The sequence below is a fragment of the Gymnoscopelus braueri genome, assembly GCF_963280865.1.
Source record: "Gymnoscopelus braueri genome assembly, chromosome: 10".
In the NCBI taxonomy this organism is placed as follows: Eukaryota; Metazoa; Chordata; class Actinopteri; order Myctophiformes; family Myctophidae; genus Gymnoscopelus; species Gymnoscopelus braueri.
The window spans coordinates 13,730,797-13,745,339 of NC_137611.1; the positions used below are offsets into that span (position 1 = coordinate 13,730,797).

At 45.0% G+C, this 14,543-nt stretch overlaps 1 protein-coding gene across 1 annotated transcript in view; it reads right to left on the bottom strand.

The window, feature by feature from the left end:
• LOC308094424 (receptor-type tyrosine-protein phosphatase mu) overlaps positions 1-14,543 on the bottom strand; it is a 240,057-nt gene that overhangs the window by 48,411 nt on the left and 177,103 nt on the right. The window contains 3 exon segments of the mRNA XM_080441069.1: positions 7,983-8,032; positions 8,035-8,058; positions 9,558-9,645. Of these exon segments, the coding sequence (XP_080297195.1) occupies positions 7,983-8,032; positions 8,035-8,058; positions 9,558-9,645 (162 nt within the window).

Sequence of the window (14,543 nt, forward strand, 5' to 3'; positions counted from 1 at the left end):
GTGTGTGTGTGTGTGTGTCTGTCTGTCTGTGTCTTTATGTGCTTGACCGTGACTGTCAGCTGTTTAGCACCTGATATAAACGTGAGCGCGTCTTAAGACTCTTGACGATAAACAATTGGAGATAAATGGAGTTTAAACTCGAAATGTGGCTTATTAATTTTACAGGCGTTGCTGCATGTGCATTGATGTGAGCGCCACCAAAAGGGGGAGGGTAGCTAAAGAACGCATTGTGCACACATGTTGTGCACTTGTGTATTCTGTTGTGTTCTGGATTGTTTCAATAAGTTATATTAATTCTATCTAATAACAGCGGGGTGCAGCAGACTCTGCAACACAACATGTTCTGGCCCTGGGGCATGTACAGTGTGTACGATAATCATTTGGGGTGCATGTTTGGGTAGCTCACTGTGGTACATTTGGGGTACATACAGTACAGTACAGTACAATAGAGTACAGTACAGTACAGCTGGGCCGCCGACAGGGGGGGTCGAGGGTACAGTTGTCCACGATGCGTCGCAATGCGACACGTTGTGAGCTTGTAGATCTGCTAGCTATTTTCCAAAACTCTTGCAATAAAATGTGGAATATTTTGAGTATTTTTTGAAACATTCTAACAACACAACAAATGCTCCCTGGCTGGCACAAAACATTTTCATGAAATTATTTGAGAACCAAATATTCCAAAATATTCCAAATATTCCAAATATTCCAAATATTCCACATTTTTTTGCAAGAGTTTTTGAAAATAGCAGATCTCTCACAACGCGTCGCATCGCATCGATGCATACAGTAGGTTTAAAGTGCTCATGTGGCCTAATAGTTGCTTCTTTTGGGCTTGTTTTCCTATACCTGGTTGCTTATTTCTCTCATAAAATATGGCAACGCCGCAAGATAAACGTATCGACTTGTTTAGACTAGTAACTAAAGTTTTCAAATAATTGTAGTGGAGTACAATATTTGCCTCTGAGACGTAGTGGAGTAGAATTACTGGAAATTGGAAATACTCAAGTAAAGTACAAATACCTCAAAATTGTACTTAAGTACAGTACTTAAGTGCGTGTACTTAGTTACTTTCCATCACTGAATATTGATGTAGGTGACTTATAGTTAAATGTATACTATATTTATTTAACTATATTTAATATGTATATTTATTTATTTTTATTTTTCATACCAGTAACCTGTAAGCTGATTGTATGACGTTCTGTATAGTAGTGTGTATATCTGTCTGTCTCTTATATGTCATCATGATTTGTGTGAGTGGGGATCTCATTTTAAACAAGCTTAGTGCTTTATGAGCCTTCCAGTTTAGTAAACCTTGTATTGTGAATTTGTACTTCCATGTACTGTTGTTCTCATGTCTTACTAAGTAAAGTACATAAATCACATCAATCAATCAATACTGTCTGCTGAGGACCAAAGCTGCTGAAGGATTTAAGTCGGCTACTGTTGACTGTAGTCCATAATATTTAGGTTAGAAAGCAGCTTATTAAAGGGGGCCATCTGTACTGGGACTACTGGGGGTGGGGCGCTGCAGGGGGAACTGTAAATATCCCGCTATTTAAACAAACACAGGAATTAAGATATAAGCTTGTGGTTGTTGATTACAGTAACCGTATGGTGGAGGTGGATTTGTTGGGGTCGCCCCCAAGGTGTTGATCTATACGTTGGGGTCGCCCCCAAGGTGTTGATCTATATGTTGGGGTCGCCCCCAAAGTGTTGATCTATACGTGATGAGATCCATGAGACGGTCACGCAACGGTCAGTGGGTGATTTGAGGATACTGCTGCTTGAGGTCAGTTCTTATTGTATAAGTGTTTTTGGGCTTATTTGGGCACTTGTTTTGGGCCCCCAAAGTGTTGATCTCTACGTTAGGGGTCGCCCCAAGGTGTTGATCTATACATGATGAGATCCATGAGACGGTCACGCAACGGTCAGAGGGTGATTTGAGGATACTGCTGCTTGAGGTCAGTTCTTATAGTATAAGCGTTTTTGGGCTTATTTGGGCGCTTGTTTTGGGCTCGTTTTCATAGACCGCACGCCAGCGCTTGTTTGTCGCCCGTTTCACGGATGTGGCACGCCAAAGCTTTTTTCTCGCACATGATTGGCTTTTCAGATTGTGATAATTTTTACGTTGCACACATCCCGGAGGTAAACCGCGAGCGGAAATATTGCAAACACTTTCTGATTATTAGAAGTGGAGACGCATGTGAAGGTGGAAAAGAAAGTAGATGTACTTGGCATGAGCGATTTTTGTAGCAAGTTGGGAGAGAATTGGCCCACTGCTGTGGCCGTGAGTTGTACCTAAAGTTTTGGGTTTTGAAAAGGGCCCCCTCTCTGATTGTGTAGCAGGATAGATGACAAGTGACCAAGAGAAGAGAAAATCTTGCCCCCCCACCCAAGAATCCTGTCGGTGGGCCTGCAGTACAGTACAGTACAGTACAGTACAGTACACAACTACTGCAGCTGGCATCTATAGTATACTGCACACAACCCAAGCACCAACACGTGTACAGTGTCAGTACATTGGGACTATTATTAACATTATTATTATTCAGACGTTTATTGCTGTTTACAGGAATATTGAGGGGCCGTGGTGGCATAATATGATTACGTGTACAGCTTTTTGTGTAGTTATCACAAAAGTGCCTTTACCAATTTAAACCTGGGCATCCCTGTCATTATCTCCAACTCAACTACAACTTTATTTATAGAGCACATTTACAATGACCAAGGGTCAACCAAAGTGCTCTACAAGGTTAGATTAAAGGCAAAACTTATAGGCTCAAAAATATGAAAATGTAATGTGAGGTTGTCACACCTGGACACACCTGGACTCGTCTCAAGGCACACCTGTGTGCCTCGGCACATTGTATGAGAACCACTGACCTACAATATGTCACATACAGTATAGTATACTATACGCCTATACAGACACACTATACAGTACCCACTTTGCAGAGTCTTCCACAAAGAGCAACTTTTGTCATATTTGTCACATATTGCATCTTCATGATCAGTACAAAATTGTGCATCCCAGTGCAAAAAAAGAGTCTCCGTTATAGTGTATGCAAACCTACTAGTACTGTTTACCTCCACTACACTGACAGTATGAAGTAAACAACTCTAACAACCCTCAATGCCCTCCGCACGCACGCACTCGCGCGCACACGCACACGCACACGCACACGCACACACACACACACACAGTCACACACACACACACAGTCACATACAAAACAAACATCTTTGCTGACACCAGGCCATTTACACCACACTGCCTCGCTTTCCAACAGCTCATAGGAATTGCCTTCTAACAGCCCATGAGAGAGAGCGAGAGAGAGAGAGAGAGAAAGAGAGAGGGAGAGAGAGAGATACCCTGCCGTCTCGGCTCGTTCGTACATGACTGAAAATAATCGGTAGAATAATGGCGCACAATAACAAACATTGTGGGGGGAACGTTTTTATACATAAGAGTTTATTAGGCAGGGAGAAGCTTTTAGATGGCTTAAAAGGCTTTTCCGAAGGAGCAAAAACATCATTTCCCATCTGCCTGCGTTCCTGGCTAAGTACTTTTCCAATGAGGCTGACGGGCGCGCTGGAAATCCTTTTCAATCAAGAGCTGTCTTTTAATATGCGTATATTCTTATCTTATAATGGTGCCCCCCCCCCACTCCTTCCCACGCCCCCCCACCTCGCCTGCCTCTCTCTCTCTCTCTCCTTTGTTGAGAGCCTCCTCGGCGATGCTTCCACTGCCTCTCCTCCCAGCCGTAATGGGCCATAAAGTGAATAGTAGCAAAGAGGTAAATAATTTAAATCCCCTGCATTTGCAGTGGCACACCTTGCATTATGAATTTTACGTTTAGAGGAAGGCGTGACAAGACATTACAAATTACCACATTAGAGGGGGCGGGAGAACGACAGATGATGATGATGATGATGATGCTGGTGTGTGTGTGTGTGTGTGTGTGTGTGTGTGTGTGTGTGTGTGCGTGCGTGCGTGCATGTGTGTGCGCGCGTGTGTGTGTTTGTGTGTGGAGGAGTGTTGTTCTCTTGGAGAGAGAGAGTTCTCCTGAGTAAAAATCACTTAGGGGGAGTCAGGTACATTTGGCCAGGCCATTACACACGGAGGGGTGAAGAGTTGGCTTTAAAGAGGCCAACGTGCCGCCATGCATGGCCTCATCCTGCTACTAACACTGTTATTAACAGGCCAAACCGGGGCAGATCAGGCCAGATCCTGTATCGTGTTTTAGCTAAGTGGTGCAGGTCTGGCTTTAAGCAGGAAGCACGTCTCACGCCCTGGACTTTAATGTATTTGTGCACTGTGTGTGTGTGTGTGTGTGTGCAGTGTGTTGATTAAGCAGGTAGTAGTTGTCTAACTATCTATCTATGGACTATCTATCTTCAACAGGGGGTCCGGGACCTCTAGGGGGGTCCTCAGAGTTACTACAAGAGGGACACCACACATTGTTGTGTGATAGAAACCTACAGTATATTTATCTTTTTTAAATGTCTTAACATATTATGCACAAAAACAGGGACTACTGGGGGTGGGGCGCTGCAGGGGGAACTGTAAATATCCCGCTATTTAAACAAACACAGTCTTAAGATATAAGCTTGTGGTTGTTGATTACAGTAACCGTATGGTGGAGGTGGATTTGTTGGGGTCGCCCCAAGGAGTTGATCTATACGTTGGGGTCGCCCCAAGGTGTTGATCTATATGTTAGGGGTCGCCCCCAAGGTGTTGATCTATACGTGATGAGATCCATGAGACGGTCACACAACGGTCAGAGGGTGATTTGAGGATACTGCTGCTTGAGGTCAGTTCTTATAGTATAAGCGTTTTTAGGCTTATTTGGGCGCTTGTTTTGGGCTCGTTTTCATAGACCGCACGCCAGCGCTTGTTTGTCGCCCGTTTCACGGATGTGGCACGCCAAAGCTTTTTTCTCGCACATGATTGGCTTTTCAGATTGTGATCATTTTTACGTTGCACACATCCCGGAGGTAAACCGCGAGCTGAAATATTGCAAACACTTTCTGATTATTAGAAGTGGAGACACATGTGAAGGTGGAAAAGAAAGTAGATGTACTTGTCAGAAAAGGCATGAGCGATTTTTGACAGGCCATTTTTAAATGTCTTAACATGTTATGCACAAAAACAGCACCAAAATAGTGAAAATAGGCAATGTACAGGCTCACAAGGTGTTGCATTGCGACGGTCTTTGTGAGCTTGTAGATTGCCTATTTTTTCTATTTTTGGAACATTTTGAAAGGGAAAAAAGCTAAATGTATGCACCCCCCAAAACAAAGTTGATATCGATGAAATCAATTAGTTCCATTGACTGTTGCACCCATACAATTTTATACAATATATATAGTGGGGGTCCCTCTCTCTCAGCTAAGGGGTCCTTGGCCTGAAAAACGTTGAAGACCCTCGCTGTAAGCACCACACTACAGTTAAGATATGTATTATCTATTCACAGTTTGAATCACTGCCATGCCGTCCTTGTAAATAACAATTTCTTATTGAAATGATCCGCCTTGTTAAATAAAGGTCGGATTAGAAGACTGTAGTTGTGCTGAGCAGCTTGGAGCAGTGAGTCTCATTGTGTGGTCCAGGGACCCTCAGGAGTACTTGAGTTCCAGGGGGGGGGGGGTCCTCACCTAAATGATTAATATAGTTCTTCTTCACCATAATTACAGATACAAGTAAATACAACTAGATTACATTACAAGTAGGCTACAGTATGTCTATTTTGTAGTAAAGGAATTCTGGATCAATGACAGAACATAATCAGACCCAATCAAAAACGTTCTCAGATTGGATTCCAGGGAAAAAGCTTTTATCAGATGGGGATCAGTGGCCTAATGCACATCAAACTGGTTGAGAACCACTGCCTAGAGGCCTAGCAGGTGTGGATGGGATTCTAGCAACGCTGAAAACCGGCACACACGTTCAACTTTGACTGAATAAATACTAGATAGTGATTTAGGTACAAACTCTACATCAGTGTTCAACTCTTTTTTGAGCTACTTTACATTTATTCTACAAAACGACTAGAATAGGTTGAGTTGCACGTATACGCACTCTCTCTGTGTTCATTGTCTCCGACAGGCCGAAGGTGTGGCAGAGACTATGTTTTGCACCCTGTCCGTCCGTCCGTGTCCCCGTCTGTCTGCAAGCAGCTAATCTACGGCACCGTTGGCCTGATTGCAGCTAAAACTGTGCACGTACACTCCTTGGGTGCCAGAGCAGAACCTCTGCCCCGAGTTTTTCAGTTCGGCCTGTTATAGCGCCACCAGGAGGCCATTTTTGCACAAAAAAATAATAATATTACTCCTACAGATTCATGTTTATACCTATAACTGCACCGATCTGCGTGAATCCTTGCACACACACTCCCTAGAGGCCAAGGAAAAACCTATGCCCTGCATTCTTTTACATCTGCCTTTTATAGCGCCACCTGGACTTTTGGCCGACTTTTGTAAAAAAAAATATATATATTACTCCTTCAAATCGGTACACAGTATCTCTATAGTCATGTGATAAACGGATCTGTCCGATTCTTCATATTCCATCCTGATTGGCTAAGATTTTTTGCAACAAAATGCCCCAAATCATAACCGCTTCCCGTGAAATTTCGCATTGCACATTCCCACTAGGCCTGAGGAAGAAATGCCACCCTTTTCACATTGGCCTGTTATAGCGCCACCAGGAGGCCACAATAACCTACCTGACCTGGCGGAGGACCTGTGCTCCGAGGAGCACTTTTTCTAGTTTATCTATGAGAAGAGAACAAAATGCTGTATTTGTACACTCTCAGATTTACATGAACACAGGATTTAACTGCGTGATTTGGGATACGGTTAAGCACGGCTACGGCACTACCTGCATGCATGCTGACAGCTCCATTACATCACATCCTTTCAATAAGCCACAGTAATAGCTCATCATCCAGGCACTTATTTGCTCTTATTAGTCTCATGTGAAACTCCCCCCTGTTTTTCCCCCTTGTTCTCATGCTGTGTGTTCGTGCTTTCTTTCGTTCGTTTGGCGCGTCGGCCAAAACTATAACCTGCGTTTTCCCCCGTGTGCTGGATCCCCCAGCGCTGTGTGTCAGCGCCCGATCCACGCTCCACGCGTCCAATCAACACAGCCATGCAGCACACGTCCCCCGTGTGTGTGTGTGTGTGTGTGTGTGTGTGTGTGTGTGTGTGTGTGTGTGTGTGTGTGTGTATGTGTGTGTGTGTGTGAGAGAGAGAGAGAGAGAGAGAGAGAGAGAGAGAGAGAGAGAGCATAACAGCGATATGGCTTAAAATAAGGCCAAGCATACTGTATGTGTGTCAGCGTGTATGATTCATGTTGTGTATGCCTCAGTGTGTGTATGCATGTGTGTGCGTTTTTGTGCATGCATGCGTGTGTCTTTTTTAGCTTATGTTTATGTACCTGATTTGCATGCGCCAGTGTGTGTGTGTGTGTGTGTGTGTGTGTGTGTGTGTGTGTGTGTGTGTGTGTGTGTGTGTGTGTGTGTGTGTGCTTGCGCGCTGCGCAAGTGACTCCTAGCCGACCTAGCATACGTAAGTGTATGGTTCTATTTTATTTGTGTCTGTGCGCGCTTCTGTGTTTGTGTATGATTCATCTGCTGCTGTGTGCCTGACTTTGCCTGTGTGTGTGTGTGTGTGTGTGTGTGTGTGTGTGTGTGTGTGTGTGTGTGTGTGTGTGTGTGTGTGTGTGTGTGTGTGTGTGTGTGTGTGTGTGTGTGTGTGTGTGTGTGTGTGTGTGTGTGTGTGTGCGCGCGTGTGCGTGTGCCTGTGTGACTGTGTTTCATGAGAGAGGCATGGAGCGTGGGGGCGCTCAGGCCCCTCAGGCCCCCTGCGACGGTGATACGGGTGGCCCCAGTCCCCCCTGAGAGGGAGGGAACTGGGTGACCTTTAGCGGTGGTGGCGTTGCATTGTGCTGGCTGGCTGGTGTGTGTACTTACATCAACGTAATTTGCATTAATGTAATCGGAGCTCTGCTCCCCCTCCAGGCCTGTAGCCTGACACGGGAGTGATCATCTGGAAGAGAGCAAGAGAAGAAGAAACCAGCATTGAATTAATCATATTAACGAGGGCACAGGGAGAGAGAGAGAGAGAGAGAGAGAGAGGAGAGAGAGAGAGAGAGAGAGAGAGAGAGAGAGAGAGAGAGAGAGAGAGAGAGAGAGAGAGAGAGAGAGAGAGAGAGATTACAAAAAGAGAGAGTTAGGGAGAGACAGAGCAACAGAGGGACAGTTTGTGTGTGTGGGGGGGGGGGAGTGAGTGAGAGAAAGAGACAGACAGACAGACAGACAGACAGACAGACAGACAGACAGAGTCAGGGAGAGAGGGATAAACAGAGAGGGGCAAATAGAGGGGCATCCGGGCCCCATATTTAAAAATGGAACGTGGCTCATGTTGAGCGGCGGTTGTTTGACTGGATATGGAACGCAGCCTAACATTATATGGCAAACCATGTAGGGCTGCTGTCACTTGACAGCCATTTATCTTCCCCTGCATTCCATTTGTCACCCAGAGAAAAAACAAGTCCTATTTTCAGATAGCCCAACCATGCATTTGTTTTGTCACACTTAACTCGACAAGCCCGACCAATCCCATTGTCAATAACGAGGCCATGAAAGTCGCTGCACTTCTAAAGAACTCCAACACTGGAAAAAATGCAGTGTTAATTTAACCTCTGAAACCCATAAGGGTTAAATTAGTGAATGGCAAACCTTTTAATTTCAAGGACCCCAAGGTGGTCCATTTTGACTGCAATGTTACAATTTAGATTATTTAGACAGATGCTAGGACACCCGGTATCCTATTGGTTCAATGTACAGATTATTGTTTTGAGAGTATGTTGTTTAGACTGATGCTGGGTCCTTGGTTTACTTGTTTACCGAGGCTCTACACTGTCTCTTTGCATTTGATGTGATTACTTTGCTTAAATGCCTACTAAATTGTAATTGTAACCCCCCCCCCCCCTAGGAACCCAGAGGATCCCTGGACCCCACTTTGAGAATCACTGGGTTAAATGAGCACTCTGAGAAGATTTTACTGAGAAAGTAAAAGCATGAAAGGGAGGGAAATTGGCATTACAAGCACCCCCCCCCCCATGAAAGCTGAGAGAGAGAGGCAGAGACGGGTTGAAATGAAGTTCACATCTCTAATCAGCATGGGCGGCACACGTTTTGGTCGTCGCTCGGCTCAGATAATACGAATTAATACCGAAATCAAATCCAGCACTTTGATAAACAAGGCTGTGACGCTACGACATGGCGTGTACGTATACGGCGGGGCCCATTTCTCATTGACCGGCCGGGGGAGACACGGCTGGGAAGATAAAAAAAAAAATGCGAGGAAAAAGGTCAAAGTCATTCTCTCGTCGGCTTGATGATAAAACTGTGTTTGAGAAGCTTATAGCGATGGAGAGCGTCAAGCGCCCGGCCAATAAATCAGCGGATTGAACGGGAGTGACATGGAGAGAGAGATTCATGAGGGGCGAGTGAGACGAGGTGCTTTGCCGTCTGTGTACGCACATGCGATGATGTTGCCGTATCGGTTCTTCATGCGGTTCTCATCCTTCTTGGCCGAGTCCCACGGAGCCGACTGTCCCTCGAAGAAGCTCTGGAGAGAGAGAGAGAGAGAGAGAGAGAGAGCGAGAGAGAGAGAGAGAGAAAAAAGAACAGAGAGACATTAGTTGTGGTGTTATATTTCGTGATGTTGTAATGATAACCACTTCAACCACTTAATCCCTATTTTTTTTATCTGTCGTGCAACAAAATTAACTGGTGATCAATAAGCTCACATGTGCTGGATGTGATGCCTTTGTGAGCTTGTAGATCGGCAATTTTATATTTTTGGGGGAAAATTGTGGAAAAGTTTTGATATTGACATGCCCGAAATAGGGACGCCAGGTTTAAAGTGGTTAAAAAACCCCAAACAAAACAAAAACCTATACAAAATAAGAGAAAAGAAGGGGAGATAAAGAGAGGCAGAGAGGCGTAGAAAGAGATGTAATCCACATGGTTGTGGTGGAGAAGATGACGGGTCCCTCAAAGCTATCTTATCAAACGGCATCAAACGGGGGTCATTAGGGGCCACACAATGGGTCTGTGAGTCACACTCAAAGCCCGGCGCCGCTCTGCGCGACCAAGCTGCTACAGAGTCTGTCTGAATCCTCAATCTGAATCCTCAGTACAATCCTGAGAGTCCTCATGTAGCTGTAACTCTGAGAGTATACACATGTAACTCTCTGCATTCATATCGTTGCTGTCGGGCAGAAACCTCCTATCTCCTATATTTTGACTTTTAGTTTTATTGTAAATTAACGCCCTACTTGATCATACTACAGCGTCACACAAAAGCATCAAAAGTAGCAGATCCACAAGCTCGAAACGCGTATCGAGCTTGTAGATCTACTACTTTTGAATTTGAATCCTGAAAAGTAACAGTTTTTGGAACATAATGAGGTTTCCACCCGACAGAGACGATGAAGATTGTACTGTCTGTCTGTCTGTCTGTCTGTCTGTCTGTCTGTCTGTCTGTCTGTCTGTCTGCCTGCCTGTATGCCTGCCTGCCTGCCTGCCTGCCTGCCTGCCTGCCTGTCTGTCTGTCTGTCTGTCTGTCTGCCTGTCTGTCTGTCTGTCTCTTGAACGACTAACTCAAACTCACTTTTCGCACGTGGGCATGAGGATAAAAAAAATAGAATAAAAAGCAGCACGTTGTCTGCACATCATAGCTACTCCTCTCAGATTACCCTCATGAAATATTTATCACGCTCTCGCTGGAGAGATTTCCATTCAGATGACACACCAGGCACAATTAAGGCAAATTATGAAAATACATCTCTGCCACCACTCTGTACTGATGTTCAGCATGGCGGGTGGGGGGGGTGGGGGAGGGGGGGATGATATGCTGTGGGTTTTAATTGGGGGGGGTTGCTGGGGGGGAGGGGTGGAATAAGTTAAGGCACATTAAAAATCATACAAATATAGGACCGTGACCTACTCTTTAAATATAGATTTGGGGGCGGTATAACGTTGACTACATTAGGTAGTGCGCAGTATTATATATACACAGTCAGGAATGGACCTTTACGTGTGGTTTTATTATTTTATTTACAGCAGTCAAATATTGTTACCCCTTTTTGCTCCCAATTTAGTCCTTTTGCCAATTAACCCTCCCCACGCATTGCTGTGTTGCCACTGCTATTGTGCCCTACTGGCTCACCTGCCAGTGAGGAGCCCCCACCGGGACGACATAGATCCTCCGTCCTACTCCTCCCGTTCAACACCACCCCCGCTGACAGGCGATAAGCCCCCAGCCAGTAGGAGTCGCTATCGCAGCGACAAAGATCGCCCTCCCCGCCCAGCTTCCCTGCCCCGAACACGGATTGTGTTCTTATATATAGATGCTCAGCCTAGCCGGATGCACTGTGATGGATTCGAACCCCTATAACTCGGCGCCGGCGGACAGGTACTTTACCCCTGTGCCACCCAAGCGCCCTGGATACAAAAAAAAAAAAGTCTTGATCAAGTATCAATGCGACTGTGTGCCGGCTGCTTTCATTTGTCTCGGCGTTGTGCGGGGAGGCAGCAGGCCGTTTGTCTCGAAAATGGAGGCTCCCTTCAGACGCCCGCGCAAGGACATTATACTACTGTGTATAAGTCCTGCTGAGGATTAGCGGTTTCACCAAAGAAACAGCTTTAATATGCTAAAAATATGTCCCCCATCCATTTAGTCAAGATGGAAACGTGTCTCCTAGATGGATTACATGGGCTTGTCCCTCCCCCCCCGGTGCAGTTTGTCTTGAGGAAAGGCGCTGGTCAATGTCATTCCAGCTGTCACTCTGAGGGATGCAGGCCCAACATCAAGAGCCTGAAGACAAATCATCAGCTAGACAAAAAGGCGTTACCTGGCAACTTCATAATGGTTCTTTCTTAAAGGGAATGACCCTGCCTGTCTGAGATGCTACAGTCTCATTCCTCAGCGCCGTTAGGATCCCTGACGCAGAATGGGGCGAAATATGATGAAGATAAAGTAGTTAGCGCTCAGAGAGACAAGGGGGTGGGGCGATTACACGGAAGAAGATTGAAAAACTGCTGCTTCCGAGGAGTTTTGCTCCGAGATGAGAAATCACACCAATTATTACGAGATGATTTACAGTATAGCACGAGATTAAAATTGATATTATACCGTAAGCACATATAAGATAGTAGTAAATGTAGAGTATTTTGGTTGCTCTGCACGGAACACAGGCTCCTTTCCTGGATTTAGTATTTTGGGAGCAGACATAATAGAAATCTTCAATTATGCTCAAGTGGTGGGATTCGAGTTAAGCTTCTGTTGATCACTTAACCCCCATCTTTCATTTCAGTATCTGAGCCAGGCAGCCGCGGCATGGCTCTGTAATCGCAGGCTATCCGCCGTGATCCACCCACACCTGTGCGTCCCCCATTGTGCCATTATGCCTCTTTGTTTGTGAGTAATCACTGAACTGAGAAACGTCATATTTTCTTTCCCATGCACTCACTTTGTGAAAGCTACTGCATGTCGAGCAACAATAGAGCACACAGTCGCACACGCGCACACACACACACACACACACACACACACACACACACACACACACACACACACACGCGCGCACACACACACACACACACACACACACGCACACGCACGCACGCACACATTACTGAATAGTTCACCATGAGAGCAGAGGAGACTCATTCAAACTGACTAGAAATCATTTGTGTTTTCCGATGAGCTGTAATAGGTGTGTGGTCATTCTGAATTCTGTTCTCACATGAATGTACATCACATTTCATTTCTCATAATAAACAGGTACATTTGGCAAACGTCAAACACAACGACACAAAGTCTTTGACAGAGACAACACTGTCACCTGGAAGCTTGTCTTGACTTTGCTCTCTCCCCATTTATACACGGTTGCGTACCGGTGCTGCGTGTCCAGAAATAGCCAGTCTACGAGCTCACAACTATAGAGGCGTTTGTGAGCTTTGTAGATCGGCCGTTTTCCGGTGCACGGCGCCGTCGTACCACCGGGTATAAATTCAGCATCACTGTGTGTGCGGCAACGTGCAGAGGATTTAGACGCATGCAGATACTTACTCACATCAGTCACAGCTTTAGAAAGCTTTTATGAGGCATTTAGCAGGAGTTCAAACAGAGACCAAATGTGGTCACTACTAGCCAGTATCATCATAAAAATGTGAGTGTTCATTTAACTGGGTCTGGATCTCATTTTAGATAAGATTCCTTGTTTTCTAGTCGAGTCTTGTTGCTTGAGGGACTGACTAATCTGGGCTTTTATTTTGAAATCCCCCAGGGGGATATTAGTATGCGAGTATGCTTTCCAAAAGCTTTATAAAGCCATGGCAGTGTTTAGGTGTTTGAGACACGACACGACGGCCAATATGGGAAACATAGTCACAGTCACATTCTCAAGGGTACAGCATGGGTGTCTCAGGACCGCGCCATGACGGCAGTAAAGAAAACAAAACAGTGTTGACAAAGTGTCGACGGTTCAGCCACGAGCATCTGTGCACCGTCAAATGGTTTTGCTAACATTACACATGCTTCTGTTGGTGAATGCCCTTTTCAGAATAGATCAACTGAAGTGAGATGTTTTAATCTCGCAAGGGCCTTCATTTGTTTAAAAATGAATGCCAGCAAGCAATGCCATCAATCTGTCTGGATTTCTTTTTTTTTAATTTACGGTGACCATCATCTACATGACTAGCAAATAAAAAATAAATAAAACTCACAAAATGAACCAAAAATGATTGTCTTACCTCGTTTATCTGATCCAAAGTTAATGTACAGATTAACAAGAAGCATGGGGTCAGGGAGAGATATAAGTACAGAATAAGTCAACAGGCTTCGAGGTGCATTTACGGTCCAATCTCATCAAGTCAAAACGGGGAGGGGAGGGGGGGGGTATGGTTAAAAAGGGCATTAACCTTAAGACAGATTGATATTTATATAAATATGTAAAAAATTCCTCTAAAAAATAGTTGGAAAATGTGCGTTTGGTGGATCACATCTCTGTTGTTACTGTACTGTAGTAGCCTATAGCGTTGTATCTTATATAATTGGAAAGCCTTTCCAGTTCCCTTTACAATGATGTACTGATCATGCATTTTTGGGATGAACAGCACAGCTGATTGTGTGTGTGTGTGTGTGTGTGTGTGTGTGTGTGTGTGTGTGTGTGTGTGTGTGTGTGGGTGGGGCGGGGGGGTATTGATTTGATTGGCAGCTGATTGACAGGTAGGTCATGCTTGAAACATCTCCATGTTTCAAATGTAATTTTTTTCCCCCCGTAAATGTATGCCCTACTTCATTCGAGGAATGGAATGCCACATCAACAGCAATGTGCTGCATATTCTTCCCCCCGCGATTGAGGCTTCTGACTGTTGTTTGTTGAATGAATAAAGCATAAACTTGCCAATATGTCCTGTTTATTCCTTGTTACTGGTAGAGAGTTGGTTGTTCTGTTG